At 45.8% G+C, this 17,208-nt stretch overlaps 1 protein-coding gene across 1 annotated transcript in view; it reads left to right on the top strand.

Annotated features, from left to right (window-relative positions):
* Window positions 1-17,208, top strand: part of CRIM1 (cysteine rich transmembrane BMP regulator 1) — a 937,771-nt gene that overhangs the window by 845,464 nt on the left and 75,099 nt on the right. Inside the window, exons 12-13 of the mRNA XM_078648622.1 lie at window positions 2,824-3,039; window positions 14,763-14,981. Coding sequence (XP_078504748.1) covers window positions 2,824-3,039; window positions 14,763-14,981 — 435 coding nt within the window. The remainder of the gene's footprint in view (window positions 1-2,823; window positions 3,040-14,762; window positions 14,982-17,208) is intronic.

Here is a 17,208-nt window from a genome sequence, read left to right as displayed (position 1 = left end):
CCGGTGAATGTGTTCCGTCCCCTAAAACATGTAAGAATTGGCGAATTCCTGATTGGCATATTCATCTCTCATGTAAGGCCATTGTATATGATATAGGAACTACACCTGTGGCACGTAAAGTTAAATATCACTTGTAGACTACCTCACTTATTGTGTTATTCGCTAGTGTGGCAAGGAAAACATGACTTAAGGCCTACCTATGTAGCCCGACTGCTGCAGTTTAGACCTGCTTTCCAATCTGTCAAATTAACCCTTTTGACAAGAAAACACCTTCCTCACCCCTGAGTAAGCCTTGGAACCCACAAGGTAAGGTGCATTGTATTTAAAAGTGAGACATGTAAAAATGTGTTATGTCCTTGCAGTGACAAGCCCTAAATGCTATTTTCACTGTAAACGGCTCTAGGTTTCCTATGAGGAAAATAGAGTAAATAATGAATTATTAACTCTAATATTGGGGGCTTGGGACAAGCTATAGAGGCATGGTTCAACTACTGTTTTTAATATTAATTCAAATCAAATTCAACTGTGAAGTCAGATTTTTAATACATATTTAGGAAAAGTAACTTCTAGAATGTTGCCTTTTCCCTGCCTGGAACTCCTGGAGGCTATTTTGCATTACCTTGACAGAAGCTGCTCTGCCAGTGCTTGATCCTGGTGAGGTGTGAAAACGGCTCCCTGAGCAGGACAATGGCTTATTCCTGGTGAAAGGATGAGTTGGGTGTGGGGCAGTGATCCTTATCAGTTCAGGAAGATCAACTGTGGTGATACCAGGAACTTTATTAACATGAAAGGGACAGAATGGAAGCCTGTGGATTCTTAGTTTAGGTTAAGTGGAAAAATAAGGAATAAGGAAACATTTGCTCTTTTGGCCCTGGGTAGTCAATGAGGCACCAACCCAGGGGGAGGGGGAGTTGGTCCAGAACCTTTTCGGTGTAGCTTAGGAGGAGGGGACTGCTCATTTCCCAGAGTACAACCATGCCTGGCACACAAGCGTCCTCTAAGAGCAGAAAGCCTGTTCCATAATAAATACAATTACAATCTTGGATTCCCTATAGAAAAGTGCATTCTGGGCCAGTGTACTGGAGAACATACAGGATGCACTACAAAAATTGGCAGGATTGCTTCCATTGGTTAGGGGGCGTCCAGAGGTCAACCCCACTCACTGGCTACTGAGCTGTACAAAAGTGTATGGAAAAACAGGAGAAATACTGCACCTGCTGTTTAAGACTTGTGAGAAGAGCTGGACCTGCTCCAGCGTGTGCCCAAATTTAAGAATTTGATTCCAGAGGTTAGCTGGCTGATCTTCTGTGTAGTTATAGGGACACAGTAGCTGCAAGAGCCCTTTTTCCTGAAGCGCCCACATGACCAGATTTAGGGGCCAACTACCCCGGTCAATTCGCCCAAAGGGCAATATTACTAGGCAAGAAAATCAAGTTAGGCACGCTCTGAACATTTTGCTGCCCGAAAAACCTGTTCAGTGGACCCTCATGGCAAGCCGCTCTGACTTTCGTGCATCATTACCAGGTACAGCCTGCCGCATTGCTCTGCTGAAAGATTCCTTATTTCATAAAAAGAGATGAAGTCTGAACAAAGAAATCTTAACCCGGTGAAGGGTCAAAAAGTATCCACCCAACAGGAGGATTTGTCTGGTTGTGAAATTTAACTTTTCCTTCTCTGAGCTTTTTCTGCCACAACTAAAGGCTTCAGTGGGACCTCGTCCACCAGCTATCCAGCTTTGAGAGGACTTTTTCAGATGCAGCATGCAATCTTGCCGCGCTGGATGATTTCTACTTCCATTTCAGACACTAGGTCAGAAGGTAAAATCTTTGTCTGGCACAAACCTATGTGGTGTATCCGACCTTCTCAACATCGTGGTCAGCCTCAAATCGCACCCAGGTTGCGTTCCCGCACTAACAGTACCTATAATTGGTGCTTTATGTTTTCTTGAAGCTTTTCCTCCCTAATCTTCAAACATCTACACCTTCCGTTCCTGTTGTTCTGTTTTGTCAGATTGATGTCATTTTGTTTAGTAAATTTTACTCTATTTTTATAATTTGGGGTGTGATTTTTAATTTGATGTATTTTTGACTTTTTTTGTACATCTAAATGATTTACATATTTTCTTTAAGTTAAGCCGGTCTGCTCTGTGCCATAGCTACCAGGGGTTGAGGTCTGGTTAAATTATTGAAACTTTGCCTAAACCTGAAAGATTAGTGATTTTATTACCTGTGGTGAATTACCACTCACCTCAATAATTAACTGTCTAACACCCAGGTACTCGGGGCCTGCTAGTAACTGCCAGTTTAAAGTATTGACTGGAGCAATTCCATTAACCTCTTAACTGCGCCGAACGTTCCGCGCTAGTGCGGAACGTTCTTTTGAACGGGCGGGGCCGCGACGGCCAACGGACGTGCGGAGCACTACCGAGGTAGTGCACGCGACGGCCGTTGGCCGTCAAAAGCAGTGATGAGGTGAAAGAAATTGCAATGCTGCAGCGAAACAACCTGTTCTCTCACCCAGATGGGCCTGAGAAGTGCGTGCTTATTTCACATGCTCCCACCTGGCGTTGGTGCTCTTTCTTACCTTTAAGTTGGGGAAAAATAAGCACATTTGTAGGCATGCACATTTGAAGTGTTCAGTTTGTTACCGTGCACTTTCCCCATTTGTTGATAATGTAAACATTGGATAACAGAAAATAATAATCAGGGCATTAAAGCAATAGTTTCCTTTTTTATACTCATTTCGACTGTAATTGACAGATGTATTTGTTTTTCTGTGGCATCTTATGTTATCCAATTTTAATTGTGCACTATTTTTCCTCAGATGACTCCAGTGGAGAAAAGCCAGTGCTGAGCAACCCATCTGTGTGCCATGCCCCCGGAGGGGAGTACTTTGTGGAGGGAGAGACGTGGAACATTGACACCTGCACCCAGTGCACCTGCCACAGTGCCCGAGTCCTCTGCGAGACCGAGGTCTGCCCGCCCCTATTGTGCCAGAACCCCACCCGAACGCAGGACTCCTGCTGCCCGCAGTGTACAGGTGAGCAACCCCTATTCCTCTTTATCGGAAACCTTGAAACACCCTCTACGAAAAGGGCTTTGTGGGCAAAAATATTTTAAAGCCACTTTAAGATCTTTATGCCCTATGGGAACTTTTTTTTTAGTTAATTTTAGTTTGTATCATTATTGTCCTCTTTGAAACATATCCTATTGGTTGGGGGGGGAGTAAGGCATGCAAAGGGGCTCTTTTCCTACAGCATCATGAAGATGCGTAATTGCTTTCATCTCTATTTCAATTGTAAATTAAATGATCTCTTTCAGGCAGCCCTTCTGTAAGCCGTATAGAAGTGCTAGGGTTAGATTTGAAACATAGATGGGTCATCATTCTCCAACTACTCCTGCCCATGTGTCTTTGAAGGAGGGACCACCTTGAAGGTCTTCTTCCTCTCCCACATCCAAATCTTTGAGTTCCTTCTGCATCTAAGGCAGTGTTGTCTTAAGGATTTCGAAGGGCCAAGGCCTAGATTTTTTTATACCCACTTTCTGCTAATTGGAGCCCCATGATTCCATAAAATATGGAATCCTATGTTAGTTTGTTGTAGAGAAAAAGTTTACTTTCCCAGGGGCCCCTTGTAAGTTGGGGGCCCTGGGGAGTTGCCCACTTTGCCCGGGTCTTAAAACGTCTCAAAGTGTCAGTTCATGCTTCATAAATACCTCTTTGATATATGCATATGGTGCCTGGGCTAGCATAAGTCACAAAAATGTCTCTTGAGTGGGGCCCGAATCGGTAATCCTTGCAGCAGATGGCGAAATACCTGATCTGCCCAATGAGGAGTTTGGACGGCCTCAGAAGTGGGAAGCTTGAGGGAAAAGAAAAGATCATTCTAGAAGACTCATATTAAATGATGGGCAACCCCAATACCTACTGGACATTAGGTGATGGCTAAACAGACCTAATCCAGCAGATAACTTGTCAGTATGTTCATGGCTTTAAGTGGGCCGGGTAAAAGCAAGTGCCGAGACGTCCCTAACGGGCTCTCTATTTTTACCCTCAGGGTAAAAAAACCACCTTAACTCTGTAATGGAGCAACCTCTCACTGCCTTTGATGTAACTTGAGAGACTAGTTTTTCAGTTTTATATAGGGCAACTAGGCGCACTTAACATGAGCACCGGTTAAATTACACAAGAACATATTCATTTTTTTAATAACAGGACGTCGGACTCGAACCTGTATGCTCAGCTCGAAGGTGGGCTGCTTACGCCAGAACTTCGCCCATAAGGTCGAATAGTATTTTCATTATTATATGCAACGAAGTGATAGTTACTTATTTATCTAATGCAACTTACAACCATTGAAAAAGCCAATAGCCCTGACTTGGTGTAGGTGTAATGTTACTTGTTGTGTTATATATCTGGATGAATGGACAGAAGTAACAAAATACCAGTGGGGCAGCACACTATGCTAGGCACAGATTTTTAGCGTAAGTGTTAGCCGCGCCCTTAATTACAGTGACCACGCCCCATGAGAGACCCCCCAGTTTTTCCATCCAACTTAAAGCACTGAGGATGTTTCAAACACAGCAGTGAACGTAGGCCCGCAATTATACACCCTACCTCAACCTCAGTCAGCCAGACTACGTGTCCTTAGGACTTTTTCATGTCCGGCAGTGCTCCACACGTATGAGCATACCGGTGCCTCATTCAAGTTAAAATATTTGATGATAATGTCGCTGAACTAGTGCTTTAAATGGGCCAGTACTCACCGGTACTGAGTACCGGCACTTCAGAATTTTCTGGCCCTCAGTACCCGCACTTCTCATTAGCCAGAGAGAGTACCAGTACCCTAATAGATGGCACTGCAGTCTCTGGTTATTTATCTCCTCTAGCACAGGGTAGATACCGCTCAGCTTCTCAGGAGCTTGTAAGCGCGGCAAGCCTCTTGCAGAGTCCCTGCTGGAGATTCCAGCAGTACCCATGTGAAGGGCATGAGACCGCAGGTGTCTAAGAGGGCTTGCCTTGTGCCACGCTGTGATTAACAGTGCAGGGTTTAGACAGACCCTTCACTGTCGATCAGGTGCCCTACGACTATTCCGCTGAAAGTGCTTTAGCCTCACCCCGCCCCTCTCCATCAGGTGTGTTAATGAGTTGGGACGGGCAGTCATTCAGTAATCCAGTCTTATTTAGGATATTGATTGCACTGGCCGTTCAAACGCGAGTGACAGCCCAACCAAATCCTCTGCCTTCGTCAAAGCTGTTTTTCCCCATCTTTTTGTTCAGGACAGGAGCTGCTTCTCTTTGTGGAAGGAAGGAGTAGGGATGGTGCTGAGTCAAGACATGAAGGAAAGACTTAACCATCACTCCTGGACCCTTCCAGGCAATGGTGAATGAGGGCTGTACGGAAGGCATGCCCTCCTTCCCCACAGCCGCAAAGCAGCAAACATGTTACTTTACCAACTTGTCCAAGAATAATCAGGAAGCGCCAAACGCTTGAGTAATGTTGGCAATGAACTTTGTGGGTCTGCGGGAGCCCAGCCTACTATTCACCCCACTTTCTCCGGCTATGGGTTTTTAACAGTGCATCTCACATCCTCCACCAAAGGTTGTGCGCAATCTTCCATCACATAAATAGGCCTGAAATTTCGAAGATAAACACCACATCCTTGAATCTGCGATGAGGCGGGACTACATCCACGCAGGTTACATTAATCGATTCTAGACTAAACCTGAAAATCTTATGATCTCCTCCCTAGGAGTATAATGCACAGTTTGATAGTCAAGGCTACACACGAGCAGGCTATAATTCATCTTTTGTGGACAGAATCTGAGAATATTAGGCTTACCATCACATCGCATGATATCACCAGAAGTGCAAACTGAGGATGTCTTGAGGAACTGCTAGCCAAAACTACTTACACGCAGGTTAAACTAATAATTTCCAGACAAGTCCTGCAAATGTTTCGCCGGGTGAAAGAGTACACAGTTGGCAAAGAAAAGATGCACAGAGGTTGCATTTTTCATTTTCTAGAAAAAAACTTCCCCTATTCATGGCCCTAAGTTCAAACTCAAGGAGTGAAGAAGAGCTACCCAAACCGACATACTTACAGTTACACTAAAGTTTTCTAGTCTAATCATGACAATTTTGGACTAAAGTCCTATCCCTAGCCCAGGCTTCATTGATGCACAGCTAACAAAAAGTTCAGGGTTGCATGCTTTGCGTGCAACAAATCTGTTCATGTAGCTTCAGATCATTGTTACTTAATCCCTTAACCGCAGGGGTAATTCCCCTCCTGTGTGGGGGGGGGGTGCGTTGCGCCGCGGTGCTCATGACGAGCCCAGCTCGTTATGAGGCACAGTGCAGCTGTGCTCATGCCGAGCTGGGCTCGTCATGACTCCGCCTACGCCCATAGAACGTCCGCACAGGTGTGGAATTCGCCGCGCGGGGGAGTGGCGCGGCCGTTATGGCGAGCCCAGCTCGTCATGAGCACAGCTCCACTGTGCCTCTCGTCATCAGCAGGCATGGGGTTAATAATAACTTGTGTGTGTGTGTGTGTGTGCCTGTTTTTTTTGTGAGAGAAGAGGGAGAGAATCAGGACATTAAGTAGATTTTAGAGGGAATGTAGAGGGAGAGAGAGAGAGACCTAAGCCCCGCCCATCGCCACGCCTCTAGCTCATATTGAGTACCTGCACTTATTTTTTCCCCATTTAAAGCACTGCGCTGAACTACCTATTTAGTAACTATTTCAGTGAATGTCATTTATGGCAAAAATATTTTGTCTTTTAATCTATTTTCACTTCAATTAACCTCATCACTGCGGCTCGAATTCCGCTGCAGTGCTGAAAATTCCGATCGCGGGCGTGGTCATGACTGCTACCGGCCGTCATCAGCACACGCCCACTGTGACTCATGACGGCCGAGATGCCGTCATGAGCTTGGTAGGGGTTAATTTTCCCTTGGGGCTTTTGTAGTCCAGAACAGATATGTTCAATCGAAGTGCTGGCCACAATCATGCACAACTACTTAAAATAATAAAATAACCAAAACAGAGTTTAAGGCCCAGCGAGATTGTGTTACTGCCTCCGTTTGGCTGCCTTGCGCCAGCGGAAATCAGCCGTGGATTGTAGCGATAGACAGCCTTGCAAGAAAGTGCCTACTTATGTTTATCTGATTTCATTGCTTCTTTCTCGCCGACCACCCGCGCCATTCCCGCCGCTTGTTTATATCACGTTCCATGACCTCTTACTTTATCCTGCTTCAAGTCCGAACTAAAAAGCATAAGATGGAGGGGAGAGCAGCCCTGTGGTGCTGTTTAATAACGTGAATTGCAGGCATATCTACTGCAGCAATTATTAGGAAGTGCATGGCTGCTGCTCACCGGCTAGAGAACACATATAAGAGAGGCATCCTGAAACGCGGTGTTGCTGCCCGAAAATATTCAGAGAAAAACGCAATAATGTCCTCAGCTACCTGTTTAGAAGCTGCTTCCTGGAGTTTTACCTCCATCCTAGATCCCTGAACGGTTAGGGGGCACAATACTTGCCTTGCCCCGGGCGCTGACAACCCACGTTACACCGATGCCCCGACTTCATCTCAGAATAGAGAATAATTCCGTAAGCCTGACGTTGTTTTTAGGTCTTGATTGAAAGTTATGTGGCCTACAAATTATTTTGTTACCAATTGTCTAAAATATACATAGAATGAGGTTTGGCCCCACTCAGAGAATTGCTCTCTGACCTCATGCTGTGGGCTCTTCAGAACTGCCAACCTACAAAAATATGGTGCTGTGTGAGGAGGAGGCAGGCCTCTTCCCTAAAGCTACCTGAGAGGCACTGAGCTTTCCACAAATCCCGCCAGGCCTCCTCCTCACCAAAAAAATCAAAGGGTCACTGAGACTGTCACCGATATCCTGAGGTGTTTTGACTTCCCTTGATAGGTATTGGCTGCTTACAGCCTCCAAAAAGAGCTGGTAAGCCACTCTGTGGAGTTCTTTACAGCTGTCTTTCCTGCCACCGTGTGATCTTCCCTCCTCACTGGGTAACCGTGTGATAGGGTGACCAGATGTCCCGAATTACCCCGGGCAGTCCTGGGTTTCAGAGGACTGTCACGGTGTCCTGACGCTTTAATTAATTTTAAATACATTTCTCGGTTTTTGGGACAAAGATCAGGTCATCCTGTGAAGCACAAAAGAAAGGATTGCTCTCCTTTCACAGGTGCCTATGAAGTCTGAAATAATTTAAGTACTTTATCTGTTTCAGGCAGGCAGCACAGTCGGCTGTCTGCTCCCAGCAGAAAGACAGAGTGGGGAGGATGGCGGGCGCACAGTTTGGAGTTCAAGTCATAGCTAATGTTATGTATACGTACTCTTGAAAATATGTGTATGTGTATATTTATTACCTACTGGCAGTCAGCAGTAGGTAGTTCTAGTTAGGACCTGGTTTCCACAGGACAAGCGTTTTTGACTTGCCTATATCTTTGGTGCTGGTTGACGAATTTTCACAAAACTTCCCCAAAACGTGTGCCACTGGGTCTTATTGTGCATGGAAAGTTTCGGGGTGATACGTCAAGCGGGGGTCGAAAAAAGTGCGTTTCCCATATTAATTCTCATGGATTTTGAACACGACTACAGCCCGAACTGCTGGATAAAATTGCATCACATTTAGCAGAAAGGTAGCTCTTTGTTCAGAAAGAGCCCTTTTTTGTTATTTGGTGTAAATCTGTTCAGTAATTTTCCTGGTGCTGGGGCCCCATAATTTTTTTTAAATTGTTGCTGTTAAATTGCGAGGATTTGCAGCAACAAAAACGTCAGGTCTGGTCTCCCGCACTTGTTTGCACTTTAGCCCACTGGTGGGCCAGGTTCCAAGGGCATGCTTAATTGGGAAGGAGAGCACGTGGCCCCTCTCCTTCAGCTCTTAAGAGATCCAGGGACAATCACCTCCCTGGGGCTTAATAAATATATTGGAGGGGCCCACATGGACCCCCTCCATTGCCCTTTAAGGCGTTTGGAGACCACCATCTCTCTGGGGCCACAAATTCACATAATAAAGGGCAAGGGCGGCACGGCCTGCATCAGGGCCATTTATGGCCCCGGGGACCACCACCTCCCCATGTCTTTTTCATTTTTTAGATGGAGGGGGGCTGTGTGGGCCCCTCCTAGGACGCTCTCGGCCCGGGGACCACCGTCTTCCCAGGGCAGGCCCTTGAAACTGAAAGGAGGGGGCAGTACAGCACCCCTCCTGGAGCCACAAATGGCCCTGGGAACCACCACCCCTAGGGACCGGCTCCTGCTATCCCCGAGGTGCCTGCTCTCGGGAGATAGCAGTTTGATTTCGCTTTGACAGCTCCCCCCATGCTAGAGCAAACAGTAAGTCCACTCTCAGGGACAGGAAAACTGCACCCACCAGCTGGGAGTGGACTTTTCATCAGTTTTCAGCGGGCAGGAAAACAGATGAAAAGATTGCCCCCACAAGCAGGGAGCAGCATTTTTTGCTGCTCGCTATGTGTGGGAGCAATGCCGAATCCCACTGGAGGCGGATAGCCAGCAGGGACCGTGGGAACACTGAGGCTGCCCCTGCCGTCCCTGGTGCCCTGGGTCGGCTGCAGGGCACCAGCATAAAGAGACCGGGCCCCGGGGGATGTGGTACCTGAGGCTGGAATCGGCCCAGGTAGATGGCCTTGCGGCCCCCTCCCCATTAGGTTTTGGCCTGGCCGTTCTGGCCCTGATGCTCATTTCACAGAAATTAAACCTCAGTGGGAGGCACTTGCAAAAATAAACATATCAGGTGCCCCAGTTGAAGTTCCATTTCCAAAGCTAGGCGAAGACCAAGCAAGTGTGTTTTCTCAGCAGTTCCACATTGAAAAATTATCTGAAATCCTTGGTGAAGGTGAATGCATCGTTGATCTATCAGAGTGCAATCTTTAGTGACTGTGACAAGTAGGTTCTTTCTTGGCTTCTCCTGGTGAGAGTAGATGGTTCTCCCTTTAAATGACTGCGAGTATTCAAATGTGCAAAATCACCTGAAGCTCCGCTCGTTTGGCCCCGCCCCATTCACCTTAGTAGTATGAAAAGGTCTTCCCGCCTTTTAACAGATGATGGATACCTTACCAAAAGGTCCTCAGTGCAAATCCTGCCGATTTCGGTGGCGCCTTCTTGATGCCACAGAATATGAGGACATCTCTACCAAACAAAGAAGCACTTGCTTCATATAGCTAAGAGTAAGTACCCTTCTTTGGTGTAGATTCACCTCTTTGTACAGATCCTCCAGGATATCGCGATTTCGCGATTTGCCGCGAAATCGGCACTTATGTAAAAATGCAGCGATTTTTACAAATGTGCCCGCAAAATCGGCACTTTTGTAGAAATCGCGGCATTTTGACAAAAGCCGCTATATCCTGGGGGGTCTGGGGCCACTTACGTTGTTTATTGGGGCGGGCGGGAAGGACACAGAAGCACTAAAGAATAACTGTCCGGGCTTAATGGGGCATTAGCAGCTCACTGTGATGGGCTTTGAAGTGCCCCTCCCGCCTCTGGCTCCCCGCTGGAGACCCTCCCGGTGACTGGGGCGAGGCGCCGATCTCTCCCCTGGAGCCGAGGGTCGATATGGTAAAGAAAGGGCGATTGTTCCCTGACCTGTGCGAGGAAGGCCCGGCGGGAATACAACATGTGCAGCCAACATTCCAAAGGGGAAAATCTACATGGGAATCACATTTCAATCAATCAGTCACAGGCCTGCTCTTTACGAGTCCGGTTTGTTAGAATTCCAATGATCAGTAGAAATGCACATGTATTTGACGTTAGCCTTTGAATCACAGAGAAATGCACAATCCAAAACGTTTAAACGAATGAGGCAACAAGTGGGCTAGGGAAAACATCTACCTTATTAGTGTTTTGCTGAAAAGCAAATTTGGAAGCTCCGGGAAGTGTGACCAGAGGATTTTGATTTTCTAATGGCGAATACATTTTGCTGTTAATTTTTGGGGAAGCCTATTTTGTGTGGGGTTTGTTTTTTGGTGCAAATCTGGGCCTAAATTTGCCCAAATCACTCCTGACCAGCCACATTCCGCAAGGAAAAAATCATACCAAATAGAACAAACCGAGTCCGATTACTAAATATCCAGGAAAGAAGAAGATCAAGGCAGATGTAGTGCAGACTTTCTACTTATTTAGAAACATAACATTTCGATATAAAATGGTGTACATAACGCCTGTGACAGCACATGAGAAAGGAAAGTTAGCTTTTTTTTTTTTTCTTTCAAATATCCAGAACGTACCTCAATAGATATGGTAAACATGCCATCCTGACCCTTGTTGAGTGTACCAGCGCTGAGACTTTGTTCTACAAGGCTACTTCTGCGAGATCCCGACAGACACTTTCCTCATAGTAAAGCTGAGGGAACAGACAAACTACTGCTACATGCATCGTTCCAAAAAAGATAAAGTGCATGGTTAACGAAAAGCTCATGTGCAGAGGTTATTGAGAGAATGCATGCATGACTAATAGAAAGAACAAGCAATTGATTGACAGATGCATGCTGCCAAGACATAACAGGTCTGCAGAGTGATGTCATCATGTGGCCTAAGTTTAAATCAAAAGAGGCGGCAAGCAAATTAAACATAGCCACAGGTTCACAAGTGGGCTGTTATCTTTAAGCATGTGAATTACTTAAACCTACAATCAAGAGTGTTTCTATGGAGGAATGCTTACATCAGTATACATACACAGCTTCATGTTGTTAAATAACTAAAAAAAAAGGTATCTGTGTTTGTTGTAGGAAAAATGGCCAAATAAAATGCTGCAAAATTGCCGCTAAATTTCCATATTTGTGCCGCTAAATTTCCATTTTTGTGCCGCTAAATTTGCTAATCCATGCCGCTATATCCTGGGGGGTCGGTTTGTAGTTTTATTATCGTCACTATAGAGCAGAGTCCATGGTTATCCCTTAAAAGGACTGTGAGTATGCAAAAGTGTAAAATCACCTGGAGGCATTGCCCATTTGGTCATTCACTGTCCACCTTAATAGCATGCAACTCACAGTGTCCTACAGCCACTCACACACCAAGTCACTGACCCATACAGTCACTCACACACCCGATCATAGACCCATATAGCCACTCACAGACCCATACAGGCAATTGCACATCCACTAACAAAAGTTAGATGTTACAGTTAGGAAATAAAATTTAAAAACTTTGAAATTCACAAAAAAAAAAAAAGGTTACGGGGGCATTATAGATGGGAAATAGCATTAAAAAAACTCTAAAATCCACTAATAAACCAAAGGTTACCAGGACGTTACAGTTAGGAAATAACATGGAAAAAACATAGAAATTCCCTGAAAAAAAACAAAGGTTACAGGGACTTTATAGTTAGGAAATAGTTTTTAAAAAAAAGCTTTAAAATTCACTGAAAAAAACAAAGGGTATGGGGACATTATAGTTAGGCTCAGATTTTACTCGCACAAAACGATTGAATTTCAGCGATTATAGTTACCTGAGCTAACTATAACTTACGCCCCCGCAGTGTATTGCTTACGATCTGGCCGGTGACATCGCTCATGACATCACTGATGACATCTCAAATGGTATAATTTGCAGAGCTGCTCACACAGCCACTCATAATACCCACACACCCACTCACACAGCCTGTCACTCATAGAGCCACTCACACACCCATTCACTCACCCACACACTCACCCACACACAAACCCACACAGCCACTCATTCACCCCTACAGCTACCCACACACCTACTAATTCACCCATACAGCCACTCGCTCACCCATACAACCATGCATGCACCAACTCACACAACCACTTACATATCCATTCACACATACAAGCACTCCCACGACCACTCACTCACCCATGCAGCCACTGACCGACTTTAGCTATCCAATACAGCCACTTACACACCCACTCCGTTAACCAAACACCCACTGAAACAGGCACTCACCCACCCATACAGCCACTCATTCACACAGTCAGTTACTCACCTATACTGCTACACACGCGTTCACCCATAAAGCCACGCCCCACACCCACACTGATAGTCACACAGCCACTTAGGTGACATATGTTAGAAACAGTAACACTCTTTAGTAGTACGAAAGAATAGTAATTTAGCTTATGCAGTAGCTTAGTATATATCTTTAAGTCTCCGAGACTTTTATGAAACACACTCACTGGATGATGTCATCAGTGATGTCATCTGAGATGTCATCAGTGATATCACTGACCATGACATGAGTGATGTACTATGTGAGGTCATAAGCAGTGCATTGTGGGTACGCAAGTTATAGTTTTCTCAGGTAGCTATAACTGCGATTTTCAATGGTTTTGTATGCGTGAAATCTAAGCCTAACTAGAACGTCCCTGTAACCTTTGTTTTTTTAAGTGAATATGTATACATATATATATCTCAAACATTGCACTTCTATTCAGTTTTCTCAATATGTTTGACTTTAACAACATCCTGAACAACATTTGTGCATGGAAAGCATACAAGCTGCATTTGTGCCTGGAAAGCATGCAAAACGCATTTGTGTATGGATCCGTTTGCAAGTGTTAGCATAAGTTTTGTTGGGCACTCCAGTGCTTGCTTTCATTGCTAAAGGATTAGCCTTATTTCATTCAGAATCCTTCTGAGGCTGTTGCCTCTGATTTTTATGACATTTTTTGGAGAACTGTCATTGTGTTGTTGTAACTAGTTTAAATGAGGTCAATACATTTTATGCTTTGAACATCAATTTAACTGCTTTCACAAATATGACTTTGATTTATGAGAAGTTTTATTGATTTTTTTTTTCCTTCACTGGGGCATGCTCTGTCCTGTTTCCTAATCATGTCGTCACCCTTGTTCTGCTGATAACCCCTAAACTAATGGTGATCTTGGGCTTGTATACAGTGATGCTGAATTTGCCTGTCATGACCCTGAGTTCATGGGGCAGCTGAATCTAGTTTGTTGCCAACCCAACCATCTGCTGCTATCTTCACATTATGCCTTTGTAGCTGCCTATCAAGAAAGTGGCTGCGGCCTTGCCAACCTATACATTTTGATATATTTACGGCGATATAAAAATGTGTTATTAATCTTGTAGTAACACAAATGACAATTTTATTGAATAGTCACTATACAGCCAGTGTAAACCAGTTGTATTCCAAATGACATTAAGTCTGTATGTGGTGGCTGATACAATTTATTTATTAATTTATTTTGAAAGTTTTATAGAGCGTGAACCAGACCCTTGCGTGTATCAGAGCACTTTACAGGCAGTGAAGAAAAATTATATATCAAAATACAAAACGAGTCGAAACCAATATATGTATAAATACTGTGCAAACATACATCAAACAAACGAGGTAGATCAAATATGAATAACACATTGTGCAAAATAAAACAAAGAGAGGGGTGCGGGCCGAGAGAGCACCAGTGCAAGAGGGTTGTCTGTTTGCACCCATAAAAGTCATGGTATCTCTAGGTGATGATCATGTGAATTTTTTCATGAGAATCGCCTTTAGTTCCTTTTTGAACACTGAAGTAGATGTGATAAGTCTGGTTTCTGGGGGTAGTGCGTTCCAGATCCTAGGAGCCATCCCTGAGAAGGAGCGTTTATACGTTTTCGACTTATTAAATCTGTGTGGCTTCAGTAATAAGTTTTCTGCACTCCTTGTGTGGAATGAGGAAACTGTGTTCATTCTTTAATCCCAAAAGAAAAGTGGCAACTATATGTTTCTGACCAGGCTTCCCATTGCATGCCTCTTCCAATAGATCCAGACGAGCCATTGTCGTCAGCCAATGACAGCATGCCACGCTACTGCAAAAACGAAGACGGTGACATCTTCCTGGCAGCAGAGTCCTGGAAACCCAACGTCTGCACGAGCTGCGTGTGCATGGATGGTGCCATCAGCTGCTACTCTGAGTCCTGCCCGCTTGTCACCTGTGAGAGGCCGGTCCTGCGGAAGGGGCAGTGCTGCCCTTATTGCATAGGTGAGTGAAATGCAAGGTTCTCCTAACCCCGTCTTTGCCGTTGCTGCCAGGGTCGTAGTGACACCCCCACACCCTCGCTTTCCCAACTACTGCGGGGGTTGAGTTATTTACGGGTTTCTTCCGTCTGCAACTCTCCAGGTGAAAGCTTGCGATTAAAGTAAAAGAAAGATGGCGTCGACAGAAAAGGAAAAGAAGAACATACTGTTAAAAGGAAGGATATGTTAAAGGGTGAAAGAATGCATGGGTGAAAGGATGGATAAAAAGGGTGGATTGGTGAAAGGATGCGCAGATGTGTGAAAGGATGCATGGGTAGGGGGAGACAGGATGGATGAAAGAAAATGGGTGAAAGGATGCGTGGGTCGGGGAAAGGGTCTGTGAGCGATGAAAGGATGCATGGTTGGATGAAAGGGTGAATGGATGAAAGGAAACATGGTCAGCGACTAGCTGCCGCCCCCCCCCAATCCGGCACCCAACACCAAGGAACGTGGACACGAGACGTGTTTACTCTTTGGAAGGCGGGCGCTAGTCGCCCGGCCGTATTTATTAAAGTATGAAATTAAAAAAGGGTTTTAATTGCATAATCAACAATGAAATACAAAAATCAGCAGGACATTCAGTTATACAATCGTTATCAACAAGTTTGAGAGCCTGACCTTAACAAAACTCTAATACAATTTGTTCCTAGCTTAACTAAACATCCTATCTTGATTTTTGTACATTTCTGGCCATATGGCAGGGTCACTACCGGTGTCAGGTCCTACAAGCGGCGCCTTCCCCTTAGAAGTGCGCATGCGCAGTGTTACCCCGGGAATTGCCCGGTCTACGCCCCAAACTCCATTTACCCACTAAAGGAGGGCCCTTACTCTGCGCCGGTGGCGTCATGAGTCCACGCGCGCGGGGTGGCTACCAGCCTAAGGAAAGCGTGAACTACTCCTACCCGCGCTCCTTTGCATATTACCTTGCCCCTGGAGTACTGGGAGTGGCCCGCAGGCTCCTCCCCCTGGGCGGGAACCTCCATAGGATGATGCCCGCCCCCTCAGACCTCAAATATGTGCTCACCGATAATGACCTTACCGCATGCCCCATACCTAATAAATACGACGACCTATGGAAAAAAGTCTAAAGGACAACTACACTGGCTAATAAGGAACAGTATCCACGCATAGCTAAAGGGGAAAAAAGGCCTAACGACACATGGCATAAAATTACAATTCGGTTTACACATGTTGCTCATAATCACAATAACTACGTATATCTACAAAGGGAAAAAAGGCCTAAAGACACACATCTTCAAATATAGTTCACTTCACACATCATTTTTCTACCAAGGGAAAAAAGTCCTGACAACAGATCACGAAACACCACAACAACCTACTCTCTCCCGCGGTCTATACCTATGAAACTTACCATTAGACCGGACATAACGCTGCCTAAACTTTGTACCAAGGGATGGTGGGTGGGAAACAAAGAAGCCCCGAACGCGGGGCACAACGTTCAGCGAGGGAGCGTCCAGGGACAAGGGAGTCACCTGGGCGCTCCCTACCTCTTATTCCCGAGGGGCCGGGTGGCCCCTCCTCACGCCCGCCCCCCCCGACCCGGAACCAGTCCATTGATTCCGGGTCAGGAGGGGCGCCGACCAATCGGCGGTGGGCCGCGCCCCCAGGGCACGCCCCCACCGTCGAAGGACCCGAGGGGAGAAGGGGTGAGGCGGTCGCCGCGCCGCCATGCGTGCGGGGGGGCCGAGGGCCCCCCCTTTTCACATGGTCAGCGACTAGCTGCCGCCCCCCCCCCAATCCGGCACCCAACACCAAGGAACGTGGACACGAGACGTGTTTACTCTTTGGAAGGCGGGCGCTAGTCGCCCGGCCGTATTTATTAAAGTATGAAATTAAAAAAGGGTTTTAATTGCATAATCAACAATGAAATACAAAAATCAGCAGGACATTCAGTTATACAATCGTTATCAACAAGTTTGAGAGCCTGACCTTAACAAAACTCTAATACAATTTGTTCCTAGCTTAACTAAACATCCTATCTTGATTTTTGTACATTTCTGGCCATATGGCAGGGTCACTACCGGTGTCAGGTCCTACAAGCGGCGCCTTCCCCTTAGAAGTGCGCATGCGCAGTGTTACCCCGGGAATTGCCCGGTCTACGCCCCAAACTCCATTTACCCACTAAAGGAGGGCCCTTACTCTGCGCCGGTGGCGTCATGAGTCCACGCGCG

The sequence above is a fragment of the Lissotriton helveticus genome, chromosome 6, assembly GCF_964261635.1.
Source record: "Lissotriton helveticus chromosome 6, aLisHel1.1, whole genome shotgun sequence".
Lineage (NCBI taxonomy): Eukaryota > Metazoa > Chordata > Amphibia > Caudata > Salamandridae > Lissotriton > Lissotriton helveticus.
This window is presented reverse-complemented; position numbering and strand designations above follow the sequence as displayed.